Here is a 14676-nt window from a genome sequence, read left to right on the forward strand (position 1 = left end):
TGAAAGAGAATGTTCTTAAAAAAGAAAATTTCTAATCCACAGAGTGAGAACACTACATTGTTGAAAAAAAGGAGGTTGTCATTTTCTCCATGGAATTAGAGTACCAGCTGATAAAACTTTTCTGGAGAACAAATTATTAAAGCCTTTAAGAATGTAAATCATGAGACATATGGGTGACTCAGTTGGTTTTGGCTCAGGTCATGCCCTCAGGGTTGTGAGATCGAGCCCGGAGTCAGGCTCCATGCTCAGCACAGAGTGTGCTTAGATTCTTTCCCGCTCCCACACTCCCCAGCTCATGTGCTCTCAAATAAATAAAATCTTAAGGAAAAAAAAAAAGTAAATTGTATGTCTCTTTGACCTAGAATTTCACATCTACACATTTATCCCAGTAATTGTACATATGTGAAATTATACAAACACACACAATTTATAGCACAAACAATAGTAAAAGTTGGAATCGATCTAAATGTCTAACAGGAGTAAGGTTAGGTGCTATGGTATAGCCATACAGTGAGATTCTACGCTACCACAAATAAACAGTGTATTAACAAGAGAGAGATCTATAATATATCATCAAGTGAAAAAAAAAAGCAGATAATAAAACTGTATGTATAAGTAAAAACATACTTTATTTCCCTATCCCTCTAAAGCAAGGAGACACATGGCTTCCTGGTCCAAGAATAAAAACTAGGTTTCCAGTTTATTAAATAGGAAAGCCAAATCTTGAAAAGAAGTGTTGGTAATGTAGCAAAAAAGCTGAAGAGTTAGGCGGAATTTTTTTTTTTTTTTTTTTTTTTAAAGATTTTATTTGTTCAGGCAGAGAGGCAGGCAGAGAGAGAGGGGAAGAGAAGCAGGCCTCCTGCTGAGCAGAGAGCCCAATGCAGGGCTCGATCCCAGGACCCTAGGATCATGACCTGAGCCAAAAGCAGAGGCTTTAACCCACTGAGCCACCCAAGCGCCCCTAGGTGGAAAAATTTTTTTGAAGATTTTATTTATTTGACAGAGAGAGAAAGAGAGACAGAGAGAGCACAAGTAGGGGGAGTAGCAGGTGGAGGGAGAAGCAAGCTTCCTGCTGAGCAGGGAGCCCAACATGAGACTCGATCCCAGGAACCTGAGCTGAAGGCAGACATTTAATCGACTGAGCTACCCAGGTGCCCCTAGGCTAAAAATTCTTAAAAGAAGTCTCAATCCATAACTCCCCCGTCACTAAATATCTCAGATAGTTGCAAGAGTGGGCAATTTTGCAAATGAATTTTATTCTCCTTTGAACAAAATTCTCTTGAATTTAGAAGGTCATCTCTTCCTTTCATACTAAAAATACAAAGGACAGGAAAGGATATGAACAATAAACACTCCACTTAGAATGAGAACATTTACAAATTCTTACAACTCACTCAAGATTCCACAAAGTATAAAAATGTCATCGAGTTTCAGCAAGTCTGTCAGTCATCAGAAAGCACAACAATATGAAAATCACCAAAAAGATAAAATGATAAATGCAAATGTAGAAGCTCTTTCTACTTACTTCTTAAATACAAATAAGATGGGAAGTCATCAAGCTGACCAGGTACAGAAGATTTTGAGGATGGATTCAAAAGATTTTCTTTGCTCTTCAAAAAGAAATCTACTGTGTCCAGTTGACGATTTTCTATTCCAGCCTGAAACAGGAGAAAATCAGAAAAAAATTACAATATGAAAAAATTGGGGATACAGATTTTTTACTTTTTTAACTTTAGAATGTAATGCACCGAGACTGCAAGAGACACAAGGCTACCTATCTTGCGGCAGTACCCTGGTTCTGGTGAGGATTCTGACAATGATTATGCAATGGGGGGCAAGTATCCAACTTTACTGAACACCAATTTCTGCTTCAGTAGAAACAGTAAGTTAGAATAGAAAACACTTCCAATTCTACCATCTGTAATTCTAATACGACTCAAAGCTAGGTACTTGGGGACCATCATTTTAGGTAAGTTAGAGTCCATTTAAATTAAAATGTTAAAGCAGTAGGATATAAAGTTCACTGAAAAGGCAGGCTAAAAACAGATTCCCATTTCTGACTAGGCATCTTGAGGAAGCTTTCCATACAGCGCACTTAAAAATTGATATTCTCTCTCTCTCTCTCTCTCACACAGACACACACACACACACACACACACACACACACACACACACAATCTTTAAATGCTGGAAACAAAAAATCCTCCCAGGATAAAAATGAGAACAAAGACAAATCCAGAAAAGTAACGGCTCTAAAACCAACTGCTACCTGAGAGATTCTGCATCTTTCTGATGGCCTAAAGCAGGGGTTGGAAAACTAAGGCCCATCAACACAGCCCTCGCCTGTTTTTGTAAATAAAGTTTTATGGGAACACAGCCACACCCATTTCCCCATTCATTTCCATATTGCCAATGACTGCAATGGCATATATAAGTAATTGCAATAGAAACCTACCAGCAAACCCTACAATACTTAACTATCTGGCTCTTTACAGAGAAAGTTTACCACTCCTACCCTAAAGCCCTGTGCCTAAGAATTATCTGGAGCATTTGTTTAAATGTAAATTGCTAAGCCCAGCCCCCAAGAGTTCCTGATTCAGTAAATTTGGGGTAGGACTTAAAAATCTGCATTTCTAATAAATCTCCAGGTGATGGTGATGGTGACGCTGTTAGTCTGGGGACCACACTTTGAAGTTCTGTGGGTTAACAGACCAGGCAGGCTGAGGTGAGAGGTACTGGTGGAAGTTATACATGGAGGAAGAGAGGATAAACCTAGGGTCCACACAAGGTGACACTGTCCAAAACGGATAAACTGGAAAAACTGCCCCCAAAGGGAGACCATAAAAAAACTGCCTTTGCTCTGGGTGGTAGGAGGTAAAACCGAATTGTGTATGATTAAATAAGTGAATATTCTTGTTCTTAGAAGTATATGCCAAAGTAAAGAGTTATGAAGTAACTTTTAAATAGTTTGGCAAAAATATAAAATACACAGTCAAGACATGTGGCAAAATGTTAACAGCTGGTGAATGGTGAAGGGTAACTGGATATTCATTTTACTATTTTTTGCAATTTTTCTGTAAATTTGAAAATTCTCAAAATAACATATTTAAAAACAATGACCAGGGCACCTGGGTGGTTCAGTTGGTTAAGCAGCTGCCTTTGGCTCAGGTCATATGAGATCTCTGGGTCCTGGGATCAAGCCCCCCAGAGTCCAAAGTCAGGCTCCCTGCTCAGGGAGAAGTCTGCTTCTCCTTCTGCCTCTCCCCCTGTTTATGCTCTCTTTCTCTCTCTCTCACATAAAATCTTTAAAAAGAAATAATAAGATCAAAGAAATCCCCTCTGGTCTCAAATGACTTCACCCCGCTGCTGGTTCTCTCTCTCTCTCCCTCAAATAAATAAATAAAAATCTTTTTTAAAATGACCAAATAGTAATTCTAGAAATAAAAAAATAAAAATTGAAATTAAGGTAAGTATGTAAAAGCTTCTTTTTTTTTTAAGATTTTATTTTTTTTCTTGATTTGCCAGAGAGAGAGCGCACAAGTAGGGGGAGCAGTAGGCAGAGAGAGAAGCAGCTCCCCAGCTCCCCACCGACCAAGGAGCCCAGTGCGGGACTCAATCCTAGGACCCAGGATCATGACTGGAGCCGACAGCAGACACTTGAACCGAATGAACCACCCAGGCGTCCCAAGTCTAATTACTTCTGATTGAAATACCACTGTGACTTCACACAATGTGTGTATGGAGGGGGGAATATATGTTCAGTGTCTAAGCACATGCAATAGTTGTGAAAACTGGGTACTTACTAGGCCAGAAATGAAGTATCAACAAATTTTAAAGAATTGCTATCAGACCAATATTCTTCCAACTAAAGACCATGACTCAGTGAGACATAAAATCACTGTCAAACTGGAGAACACTAAAAACCAAAAAGCTTGCAAAAGCAGCCTGAAGAGAAAAAACTAAACTTCCCTCAAAGAAATAACAGCTGATTTCTCAATGACAATGGAATCCAAAAGACAGTAGAAAGTGATCATGAATGTTCTGAAAGAAACAACTGCCTACTATAATCCCATACCTCCCAAAAAACCTTTCAAAAATGGCAGCAAAATAGATATTATTTAGATAAAAACAGAGTTCAGCACCAGTCAGATCCTCACTCAAAGATATTCTAAATGATACTCTAGGCAGAGAGAAGGCCTAAAATGTGAGAAGAAACAAAGAGCAAGGAGATGTATCAAACCTACATAAGATGAAATGAACCTAAATACATAATAATGATGTCTACTGTGGTTAAAAAAAAAAAAAAACAAACACAACAGTAACTTAAGTAGGGGAAAAGTAAATAAGGTTAAAGCATTCAGTGGGCTTGTATTATCCAGAAGGGTAAAGTTATGAACTTTGGATTTGATAATTTAAATATGTATATTTTGTTTCCCAGAATATCTCTAAAAGAACAAAAACTGAATATTTAATATCCAAACTACCAGAGGTCACAGGAGCTCCTGGAGAGCTGATAATGTTTTATTTTTTTGAGGTAGTTGGTGGTTACAAGAGTTTCTGCTTTGTAATTATTTGTTAAACTGTAAATATATTCTGTACATGTTTTTATACATGTTATATTTCACAATAAAAATAAAATTGGTTAATGTGGTTTATTACAGTAACAGATGAAAAGAGATGATTCATATGACTGTATCAACAAATTCAGGCCAAGTACTCAATACAATTTCAATACCCATTCATGATTAAAAAGAGATTCATAGGGGCGCCTGGGTGGCTCAGTGGGTTAAGCCTCTGCCTTCCGCTCAGGTCATGATCTCAGGATCCTGGGATCGAGCCCCGCATCGGGCTCTCTGCTCGGCAGGGAGCCTGCTTCCTCCTCTCTCTCTGCCTGCTTGTGATCGCTCTCTGCCAAATAATAAATAAAATCTCTATAAAAAAAAAAAGAGATTCATAGCCAGGAAAAAAGGAGAACTCAATCTTATAAAGACTCTTTCTTTCTTTCTTTCCTTTTCCATTTCCTTTCTTTTCCTTTCTTTTGAGAGTGAGAGGAGCTGGGAGAGGAAGAGCAGAGGGAGAAGGAGACAGAATCTTAAGCAGACTCCCGGCTGAGCACAGAGCCCAATGCAGGGCTTGATATGACGAACCTGAAATCATGACCTGAGCTGAAATCAAGAGTCAGATGCTCAACCAGCTGAGCCATCCAAGCACCCCATAAATATTTTTGCAATATACATGAATGCATGTGCACAGACACATACTTTAATAGGTAGATATTACGGGTATTCATTTTTAAAATCAGGAATGAGACAAGGATGCTGCCCACTCTTACTTTTGAGTGATATTAGCTAGAGGTCCCAGCAGCAAAATAAAGAAAAGAAGTAAAAAGAATAAGGATTTGAAGAAACCAAATTGTATTACTTTGATATTATTGTACATTAAATATATATAAACTTCAAGAAAATCTAACAAATAAATTATTAGAATTAAGAAGAAAATTTAGCAAATTTGTTGGATACAAAAATCAATGTATAAAAGTTAAATTATTTCTTTATACTGGTAACAAACAAATGTAACTGAAAAATATACCATTTATAATAGCAATATGTAATATAGTTTTTAAATATATATAAACACATTCTACCTTGAAGCATATAGTACTTAAATATAAATACACATATATTTAAATATAAATACATATCCAAACTAAAAATAAAGCTAACAAAAGATAAGCTCTTAATGGAAAAACTTATTTTTCCTGTATTTGCCTGTAATGTTTCATTGAAGGACATTAATGGAGACATGAAAAAATGTAGAAAGAAACTTTGCTTACTGATAGGAATATTAAATATCCTAAAGATGTCAATTCTTCCCAACTTGATATATAGATTTAATGTAATTCTAATAAAAATCTTAACAGTTTTTCATGAAACTTGACAAGCTGATCCAAACAGAGGGAAGAGTGTTAAGGGAGAAAGAATAATAAAGACATTCCTGAACAATAATAAAGTGAGGGGATTTATAATTAAGACAGAGTGGAAATGGCCCAGAACAGACAAAGACCAATGGACCAGAATAGAGCCCAGAAAAAAACTCATGCATAGATAGAAACTTGACACACAGAGATTTCAGATAGTGGTAAAAGGAAGGACTTTAGGGAAAAAAATGGTTCTGAGATGGGTCTCTACTTCCTGCTATGCATAAATACAAGTTCCAAATGGGAAAGGACTTAATTGTGAAAGTCATATTTTTTTTAAATTTTCAGCATAACAGTATTCATTGTTTTTGCACCACACCCAGTGCTCCATGCAATACGTGCCTCCCCAATACCCACCACCTGGCTCCCCCAACCTCCCACCCCCCGCCCCTTCAAAACCCTCAAGTTGTTTTTCAGGGTCCATAGTCTCTCATGGTTCACCTCCCCTTCCAATTTCCCTCAGCTCCCTTCTCCTCTCCATCTCCCCATGTCCTCCATGTTATGCTCCACAAATAAGTGAAACCATATGATAATTGATTCTCTCTGCTTGACTTATTTCACTCAGCATAATCTCTTCCAGTCCTGTCCATGTTGCTACAAAAGTTGGGTATTCATCCTTTCTGACAGAGGCATAATACTCCATAGTGTATATGGATGAAAGTCGTATTTTTAACACTTCGGGAAAAATAATAGAAACATCTTTATGACTTAAGGATAGGAGAAGTCACAAATTACATGCAAAAAGGAAAAGACTGATTAATGAAACTACACTAAAATTTAGAACTGCATTAAAATCAAAGACCCCACAAAGAAAGTAAAAAGAGAAGCCACAGATTAGAATATATTCGCTCCAGTTATAACAAAGGATTAGTGTCTACAATACACTGAACACACAAATTACAAACCAGTAAGAAAAAAACAAACACCCCAACGGAGAATAGGCAAAAGACATGAACAGTCACTTTACAAAAGAAATTCAAATGTCGTATATACATCAACCTTAACCAGCAGAAAAATGCAAATTAAAACCCATCATAGTATCAGAATGGCAACATGTTTAAAAATCTGTATATGCTAAGTATTGAAAAAGACATCAATAATGAAAACTAACATACATTGCTGGTAAGAGCATAAACGGATAAATCAACCCTGGAAAACTGGAGTATCACCTAGTGAAGTGAAAGATGTGCATGTCCTACGACCAGCAATCGTACTACCAGCACAGAGAAACGTTTACACATGTGCTGCAGTAGATGTGAACTGTGTTGACAACAGCAAACTGGTAAAAAAATCTAAAGTTGGATAAAGATCTATTTACACAATGGGATACCATATGCAAGTACAGTACATGTTTGTATTTCTGTGGTGTTGGTAGTGATCGCTCATGTACCATCTAATCCTTATGAAACTCAGACACGTGTACAAGCACTATATAAGGCACACTGTGATCTCTATGGTCTGTAGTCACACTGCCTGTGTTCAAATCCTGGCTAACTACCACCTACCGTCCATGTATATCTGAATTAGATTTCCTAACCTGTGTCCCCTCATCAATAAAATAGGGCTAATAACAGTATTACCTATAGGACTGATAAGATGAATGAAATAACACTTTATTATTATCATTAATATTTAAGAAAAACAACCATATGGAAATAGGCATGATAACTTCTGGATAATAGATTTACAGGTGACAAATTTTCTTTTTTCCCCCAATTACTCAAATTTTCTACAATGATATTATGTAGTGTATAAAAGTAAGTTCTTCAACAAATGGTGCTGGAAGAAATGAGTATTTGCCTGCAAAAGAATGAAGTTGGATCCCTTGCTAGTAGCACGTACAAGAATTAAAATGTATCATGGATCTAAATATAAGGGCTGAAACTATACAACTCTTGTAAATCTCCACACCTCAGTTTAGGCAATGGTTTCTTAGACATGACACCAAAAGCACCTGAGACTAAAAAAAAAAAAAAAAAAAAAGTAAATTTACTTTATCAAAATTAAAAACCTTTGTGTTTCAAAGAACACTGTTGAGAAAGTGAAAAGGCAACCAGCAGAATGGGAGAAAATATTTGAAAGTCAGAGTCTAGTACCCAGAATATATAAGGAACTCTTAGAACTCAAGAAAGACAAAAAATTTAAAACTGGACAAAGATGTAAACAGACACTTCTCCAAAGACATCTACAAATGGATGATAAGCACATGAAAACATGTAAAACATCATTAGTCGTTAAGAAAACACAAATCAAAACCAGTGAGGGGTCCCTGGCTGGCTCAGTCCGTAGAGCATGCGACTCTCAGTCTTGGAGTTGTGGGTGTAAGGCCCACACTGAGCAGAGGGCACACTAAAACAAACCATACACATGTCCCACAATGAGGTACCATTTTGACTACACAACTACAAGGATCGTTATAAGAAAAAGGTAGACAATAACAAGTGCTGGTGAGACTGTGGCACTCTTAGTGCCCTCACACACTGCTGGTGGGAATGTTTAACAGTGAAGCTGCTGTGAGAAACCAGTGTGTGGTTCTCCAGGAGGTTAAGTGGCCCAGTAATTTCACTGCTAGGTGTATACCCAAGAGAAATGAAAACTAGGACATAAAACTTGTGCACCACTGTTCACAGGATTATTTATAATAACCCAAAAGTGGAAGCATCCAAATGTCCATCAATTGATGAATGGATAAACAAAATGTGGTACATCCATATAAAGGAATACTATACAGTCATACAAAAAATGAATGATACATGCCACAACATCCATGACCCTTGAAAACATGCTAAGTGAAAGAAGCCAGTCACAAAAGGCTACATATTTCATACTTTCATTTATATGCAATGTCCAGAATTGGCAGATCCAGAGCCAGAAAGTATATTAGTGTTTGGGACTTAGAGGCCACAAGAAATGTTAAGTGACTGCTAATGAGTACAGAATTTCTTTTTAGAGTTAATGAAAGTGTTCTGGAATTAGATAGTGGTGATAGCCATATGAGTCTGAATACACTAAAAACCACTGCACTGTATACTTAGGTGGGTAAATTTTATGTAATGTGAATTATGTTATGTATGTATTTTAAAGATTTAATAACTTATTTGAGAGAGAGAGCAAGAGAGCACAACCACAGGGAGCTGCAGAAGGAGAGGGAGAAGCAGGCTCCCAGCTGAGGAGAGAGCCCAATTCAAGGACTCTGGGGTCATGACCTAAGCTGAAAGTAGAGATTTAACCAACTGAGCCACCCAGGTGCCCCTAAGTAATTTTAATAAAACTGCCGTTAAAATAAAAATTTGCACATAACATTACTACCTTTCAGAGGCTGTGTAATATGACTTTGATTCTAGCTCCAGCTCTTATTAATAAGGCTATGAGCCAATCACTCAACCACTTTGAGCCTAAGGTTTTTCATCTGTAAAATGAAATGAATAAAAAACTACCCAACCCATTTCATGTGGTTATTTTATTTTTTAAATATTTTATTTGACAGAGAGAAATCACAACTAGGCAGAGAGGCAGGCAGAGAGAGAGGAGGAAGCAGGCTCCCTGCTGAGCAGAGAGCCCGATGCGGGGCTCGATCCCAGGACCCTGGGATCATGACCTGAGCCGAAGGCAGAGGCTTTAACCCACTGAGCCACCCAGGCGCCCCTCATGTGGTTATTTTAAAACAAAACTAGATAATGCACCTAAGAGTGTGCACTATAAAAATACTATACAAATTCAGGTTATGTTGCTTCTACAGCTGGAGAGAAGAGTAGGGACCACAGGGAGAAATAAAAGATCACTCTTGTTCATGCTTTCTATAGCCTGCTTCCACTTCATTTAGTCTTATCAGCTTACTGTTGCCTCCACTCCTTGCAATTTTTTCTTTCTTAGTGTTTATTATAATTTTATATCTTTTAAGGCCAAAAAGGTAAACTGTTTAGTGGAATTTGGGTAATGAAATGACTAGAACTAAGCAAATGTTTGGGCAAAGACTATAGTTTGGGGTGCCTGGGTGGTTCAGTGGGTTAAGCCTCTGCCTTCGGCTCAGGTCATGATCTTGGGGTCCTGGGATGGAGCCCCGCATTAGGCTTTCTGCTCAGCAGGGAGCCTGCTTCCCACTCCCCACTCCCCACCACGGCCTGCCTCTCTGCCTACTTGTGATCTCTGTCAAATAAATAAATAAGATCTTAAAAAGACTATAGTTCTTTTAACTGCTAGGTTAAATGAATTCTCCCAAATTTTCAATCAAATAAGAGTACATGACAGAAAATAATCCTGCGGGGTCAGACATTTAATTTTGTTACCTCCAGGGCATGTATGGGGATTGAGCACCTTCCCCAACCATTGAGATGGCAAAGAGAGTCCACAGTGCTGGCACTTCCATGGATCATTAGTCTATTTAAAAACTCCTCTTGAGTCAATCCAAACAAAATCAGAGAGAGTCCATTTTCTACAGGGAAAAAAAAAGTTACCTTCAATAAGTTATAAGGACTTAGGGTTTAGCATTGTAACATAAATTAAATTCTAATTGCTCCATACTTCAGTGCTATAATTAGAAATGTATCTATTGGACACAAAGTACTACTCTGACCATAGTTAATTCGATTTTTTAATGCTTTTCCAAGAGGAGTTTTATTTTTTAAACACAGACCACAGGGTACATTCTAGTAAGAACCATGCATCCTATGACATAGTAGTAAATCTCATGTTTCTGCTTTTTATTATCCTGCACAATAATTCTTGGAATTTTAAGCTATTTACAGAGGTTACATTTCTGATTTACTAAGATAAAGCAAAGAGCAGGCCCCTGACACAAGGAAATACATAATTACCAAAATTTGGGTATTAAAGAGACACACAGTATGATCACATCATTCAGTAGCTTTTACAGGAGGTTATAGCATAAATGCTGAATGACTATATATCTGAAATATCAAACTCAAATGTCTACAGGGCCAAACAGGTGGTGAGACAAGTGCAAGAAAAACTTAACGAGAAAAGGGCGCATCTAAGAGAAATGAAATTCAGCTCCAATCTATAAATTACTACACAGGAATGCAGGCCTAGTGTTGCCAGATCTTAGAATTTTTCAGTAACAGCAGGAAATCCTCAATTTTACAGGTTTATAATAAAGTCTTTTGAAAAGAGCTTAGTGCAAGCCAAACAAAACAGATCTGCGCTTCATAGATGGCCCACAAGCAGCCAGCCTGCAACTTTTGCTTCCAGATGAGTCAAGTGAAGACTCTCTGGATTAAAACCAACCTGTGTTACTCTTAAGACTCTCTGATTTAGTATCTGAGCTGAGCAAAATTAACCTTAATTAAAAATCAAGTACAGGGAACAACAGTACCAAGAGTAACACCAAATATCCCCCGTGAAAGACTACCACTTAGAGGAGAGAGTAGACACTAATATCTCCAGGGCAGAAATAAAATAGGTTTTACAAGCACACCTCTCAGCAATGGATTTCAACCTGATACAAGACATTCTCACCTGTCAAGACAAGGCACAGCTGCTCGTCTCCACTAGCGTCTATAGGAATACACTTTCTGCCAAGGGAGAAACACTGCATACCCTGGGTCTCCAAATCCCAAAGGCCAATGGTGCAGCCCATTCCTTCCACTGCCCAAGTGAACAGTACACTGAATCCTGTCACAGACATACAAGTAAGCTCAACAGGTTCCTCTTGTTCACTAACGTTCATGATTTTCCATGATCTCCCTGGGTCACTGGTGTTGGCATGATCCTTCTGTGGAAACTTACAGTGGCTGTGCCTTATGTCCTGTGGAATGAAGGCCCAGCCTAGCATACTGGTACTGTGGTTACCAGATTCAGGGGACTCCAAATGCAAAATATTCTGGAACCATGGAGCACAATGGGAAACCTCCAGTTTGGAGCTCTTTATTGTTTCATTCAGTGATGACAGCTGGGCTTTCCAAGACCTGGAAAATAGGGTAGAACTCACATCTGTTACAGTGAAAGGCACTAAATAAAACACTACATCAGGAAAAAGATGCATTTAAAAAAAAAAAAAAAGTATCTACTTCTATAAAGCCCTTTAGTAAAAACCACAAAAAGTAGAAATAAAAAAGTAAATCCAAAAAGGGAGTTTCTGTACCTATCAACTTGAAAGGAAAACTTGGTCAGTTTCATGTTGTAGTCAGAATTAACAGGATCATCTTCATCTATCCCCTTGGGGCCTTCAATAGGAATGTCTTCTAGAGTTCTTTCACATAGTAGGTGTCCTGGGTGTTGCCTACATTTTAAAATGATAACCATGGTCAACAATGATGATCAAATCCAAATTTGTGTTACTACTGCTCCTGTTAAAAACTGAGGGGTGGGGGTGTCACACAGAAGAAGTAGTATAAACAATAAGTTTCTGTGAACAGGACTCCTTATCTCCATTGCTTATAGCAGAATGATAAAGTCAGCCTGAAGAATCTGGCCCATTTATAACTATGTGTGGTAACAAACTGTTGGTAGTGTTCATTTCACAATACATACATATACTAAATCATCACGTTATAAACCTGAAATATAATACTGTATGTCAATTATATCTCAATTAAGAAAAAAGAATTTGACATTTATGGGTTTTATGAAGAGATAAGAGCACTTATTGCCTACTATACTGCAGATGTTATGACAAAAACTGTATGTAAACTAAACCTTTCAACAACCCTATGAGGGAAACAAAGGCTCAGAGAAACAGTGGGGCTGGATTTGAACCCAGTCAATGTGACCATAAAGCCCAGGGTTTTTTGTTGTTTTTTTTTTTTTTTTAAGATTTTATTTATTTATTTGACAGACAGAGATCACAAGTAGGCAAAGAGGCAGGCAGAGAGAGAGGAGGAAGCAGGCTCCCTGCTGAGCAGAGAGCCTGATGTGGGGCTTGATCCCAGGACCCTGGGATCACGACCCGAGCCTAAATCTTACTTTGTGTTGACAGAACTGCTCACAATACTGTCAACACAAAGTAAAATTTAGGCTGAGATGGGTAATACCCAAGAACTAGAAAGACAAAATCCGAGTGCGGGTGTACATGCAAGAGTACATGCAGAAAGAGAGCTGTCACATTTGAGAAACACAAAGAAGGCAAAGGTGCCAAAAGCACAAGGAATGAGAAGCAAGGTGGTGTGAGATGAGGCTGGAGAGCCTGGCAGGAGAGAGATGGTGCAGGGCTTTATGGGCTATGAAGGATTTTTAGTTTCTTCTTGATGGAGGGAAGCTAAATAAGGGTTTTAAGCAAAAAAGCAATATGATCAGATACAGAAGAATAGCTAGGAGAGAAAGAGAGGAATTTAAACACCCTGAGCACTTATTTCTACAATTTGAAGGTAATACGTTAACATACATGTATCAAGGAGATGATGAGAAGAAGTTAGAGAAGGCAGGGTAACAGTGAGAGAAGATGACACATGGAGATGGTCATTCCCCATCCCCCCAAACAAAAGGTGGATGCCTTGTCCCCAGATGTTAGTATCTGGCTATTTCTCTGATAAGATAACAATTGTAACAACATCACTCTGGTTATTATACAGAGTATGAAGTTGAGGGAGTAAGAGCCGTCATCGAAAGACCCATTAGGAGCTGTTACCTTACCTCAATTCAGACAGTGGCATGGATGAGAGTGGTAACAAAGGACTTAAGTGGGCAGATTCAAGAAACATTTAGGATGTAGTAGGACTAGGACCTGGTGATTAACTAGATACAGATATAATACTTAAAATAGGTTTGAGATATAAAGAAGAAAGGAAATGGAAAACAGTCCCTAAGAAAGAAGGAAGAAATAGGATCCAGAACACAGAAGGATGGGCCTTCACAGAAGGAGAATCCATTGTAATAGGAGGGAAGATGAGGAGAGGGGTACAGGAAAATGGGTTTGTAACTTAATGAGGGAACTCTCATTAGACAGATTCTACTTCCTTTATAAAGTAGGAGGCAATGTCACCCCAGATTTGGAGGCAAAGAGATGAGGAGAAACCTAAGGAAAAGAGGGTTAAAAACATTGTTGTAAAGAATGGGCTCAAGAAAAATCATTATAAAATTTCCAGGTAATATTCAGAGACCAGTTGAAGGTAGCAAAAGTGAACTTATAGTGCTATCGATTTTCCTTCGTAGCTTTCTCACAAGCGCCTGGTTGCTTAGGTGCAGGGACAGAAAAGGCAGAATGGGGTGGGGGGGTAGATTTTGTCCGACCAAGGGCTACCATAAGGCAGGAGAAAGAGTTTAGGGTGTATGCAAAAAAGGGGCTGAAATGAAGGTGAGAATGAAGTCAAGACAAGAGGGGGCTAGAGAGTGGAAGGTCAACTGACTGGAAATTTCAATGATGTCAGAAGACAGGAGTGGGAGTACTTGAGTAAGTGACGTGGAAAGTTTGGGAAGTTGCGGTCAGGAAATGAGATGTGGAGAATAGTGACTTGGGGGAGGAACAGCTTCAAACAATGACAAAGCCAGGGTAAGAGTACGGGAGTGGACCACTAAAGTAAATTGGAAGAAAAAGTCACTGACAATGAACTGAAAGAATAAACCACTAGTTTGGGTTCTCAAGGAGCTTACAAATTCTATAGGACACATGAAAAAATGAGAGAAATAATACAAGACTATACAATTAAGGGCCAAACTGTAATTTAAAGCAAAAGTGCTACACAAGTTCAAAGAAAAGAAAGATGATAAAATGAGTGTAAAAATTACAAGTGGAAGGGGTTTTAGTA

The 14676-nt window shown here is 38.2% G+C and overlaps 1 protein-coding gene across 2 annotated transcripts in view; it reads right to left on the reverse strand.

Annotated features, from left to right (window-relative positions):
- LOC111140645 (SPG11, spatacsin vesicle trafficking associated) overlaps positions 1 to 14676 on the reverse strand; it is an 84846-nt gene that overhangs the window by 62493 nt on the left and 7677 nt on the right. For both annotated transcript variants that reach the window (XM_022492845.1, XM_022492844.1), the window contains exons 5-8: positions 12078 to 12215; positions 11453 to 11901; positions 10264 to 10409; positions 1526 to 1658 (exon numbers count right to left, since the gene is read on the reverse strand). In XM_022492845.1, the coding sequence (XP_022348553.1) occupies positions 1526 to 1658; positions 10264 to 10409; positions 11453 to 11901; positions 12078 to 12215 (866 nt within the window). The remainder of the gene's footprint in view (positions 1 to 1525; positions 1659 to 10263; positions 10410 to 11452; positions 11902 to 12077; positions 12216 to 14676) is intronic.

Source organism: Enhydra lutris, unplaced genomic scaffold, assembly GCF_002288905.1.
Source record: "Enhydra lutris kenyoni isolate GAN:26980312 unplaced genomic scaffold, ASM228890v2 scaffoldscaffold4, whole genome shotgun sequence".
Classification (NCBI taxonomy): Eukaryota; Metazoa; Chordata; class Mammalia; order Carnivora; family Mustelidae; genus Enhydra; species Enhydra lutris.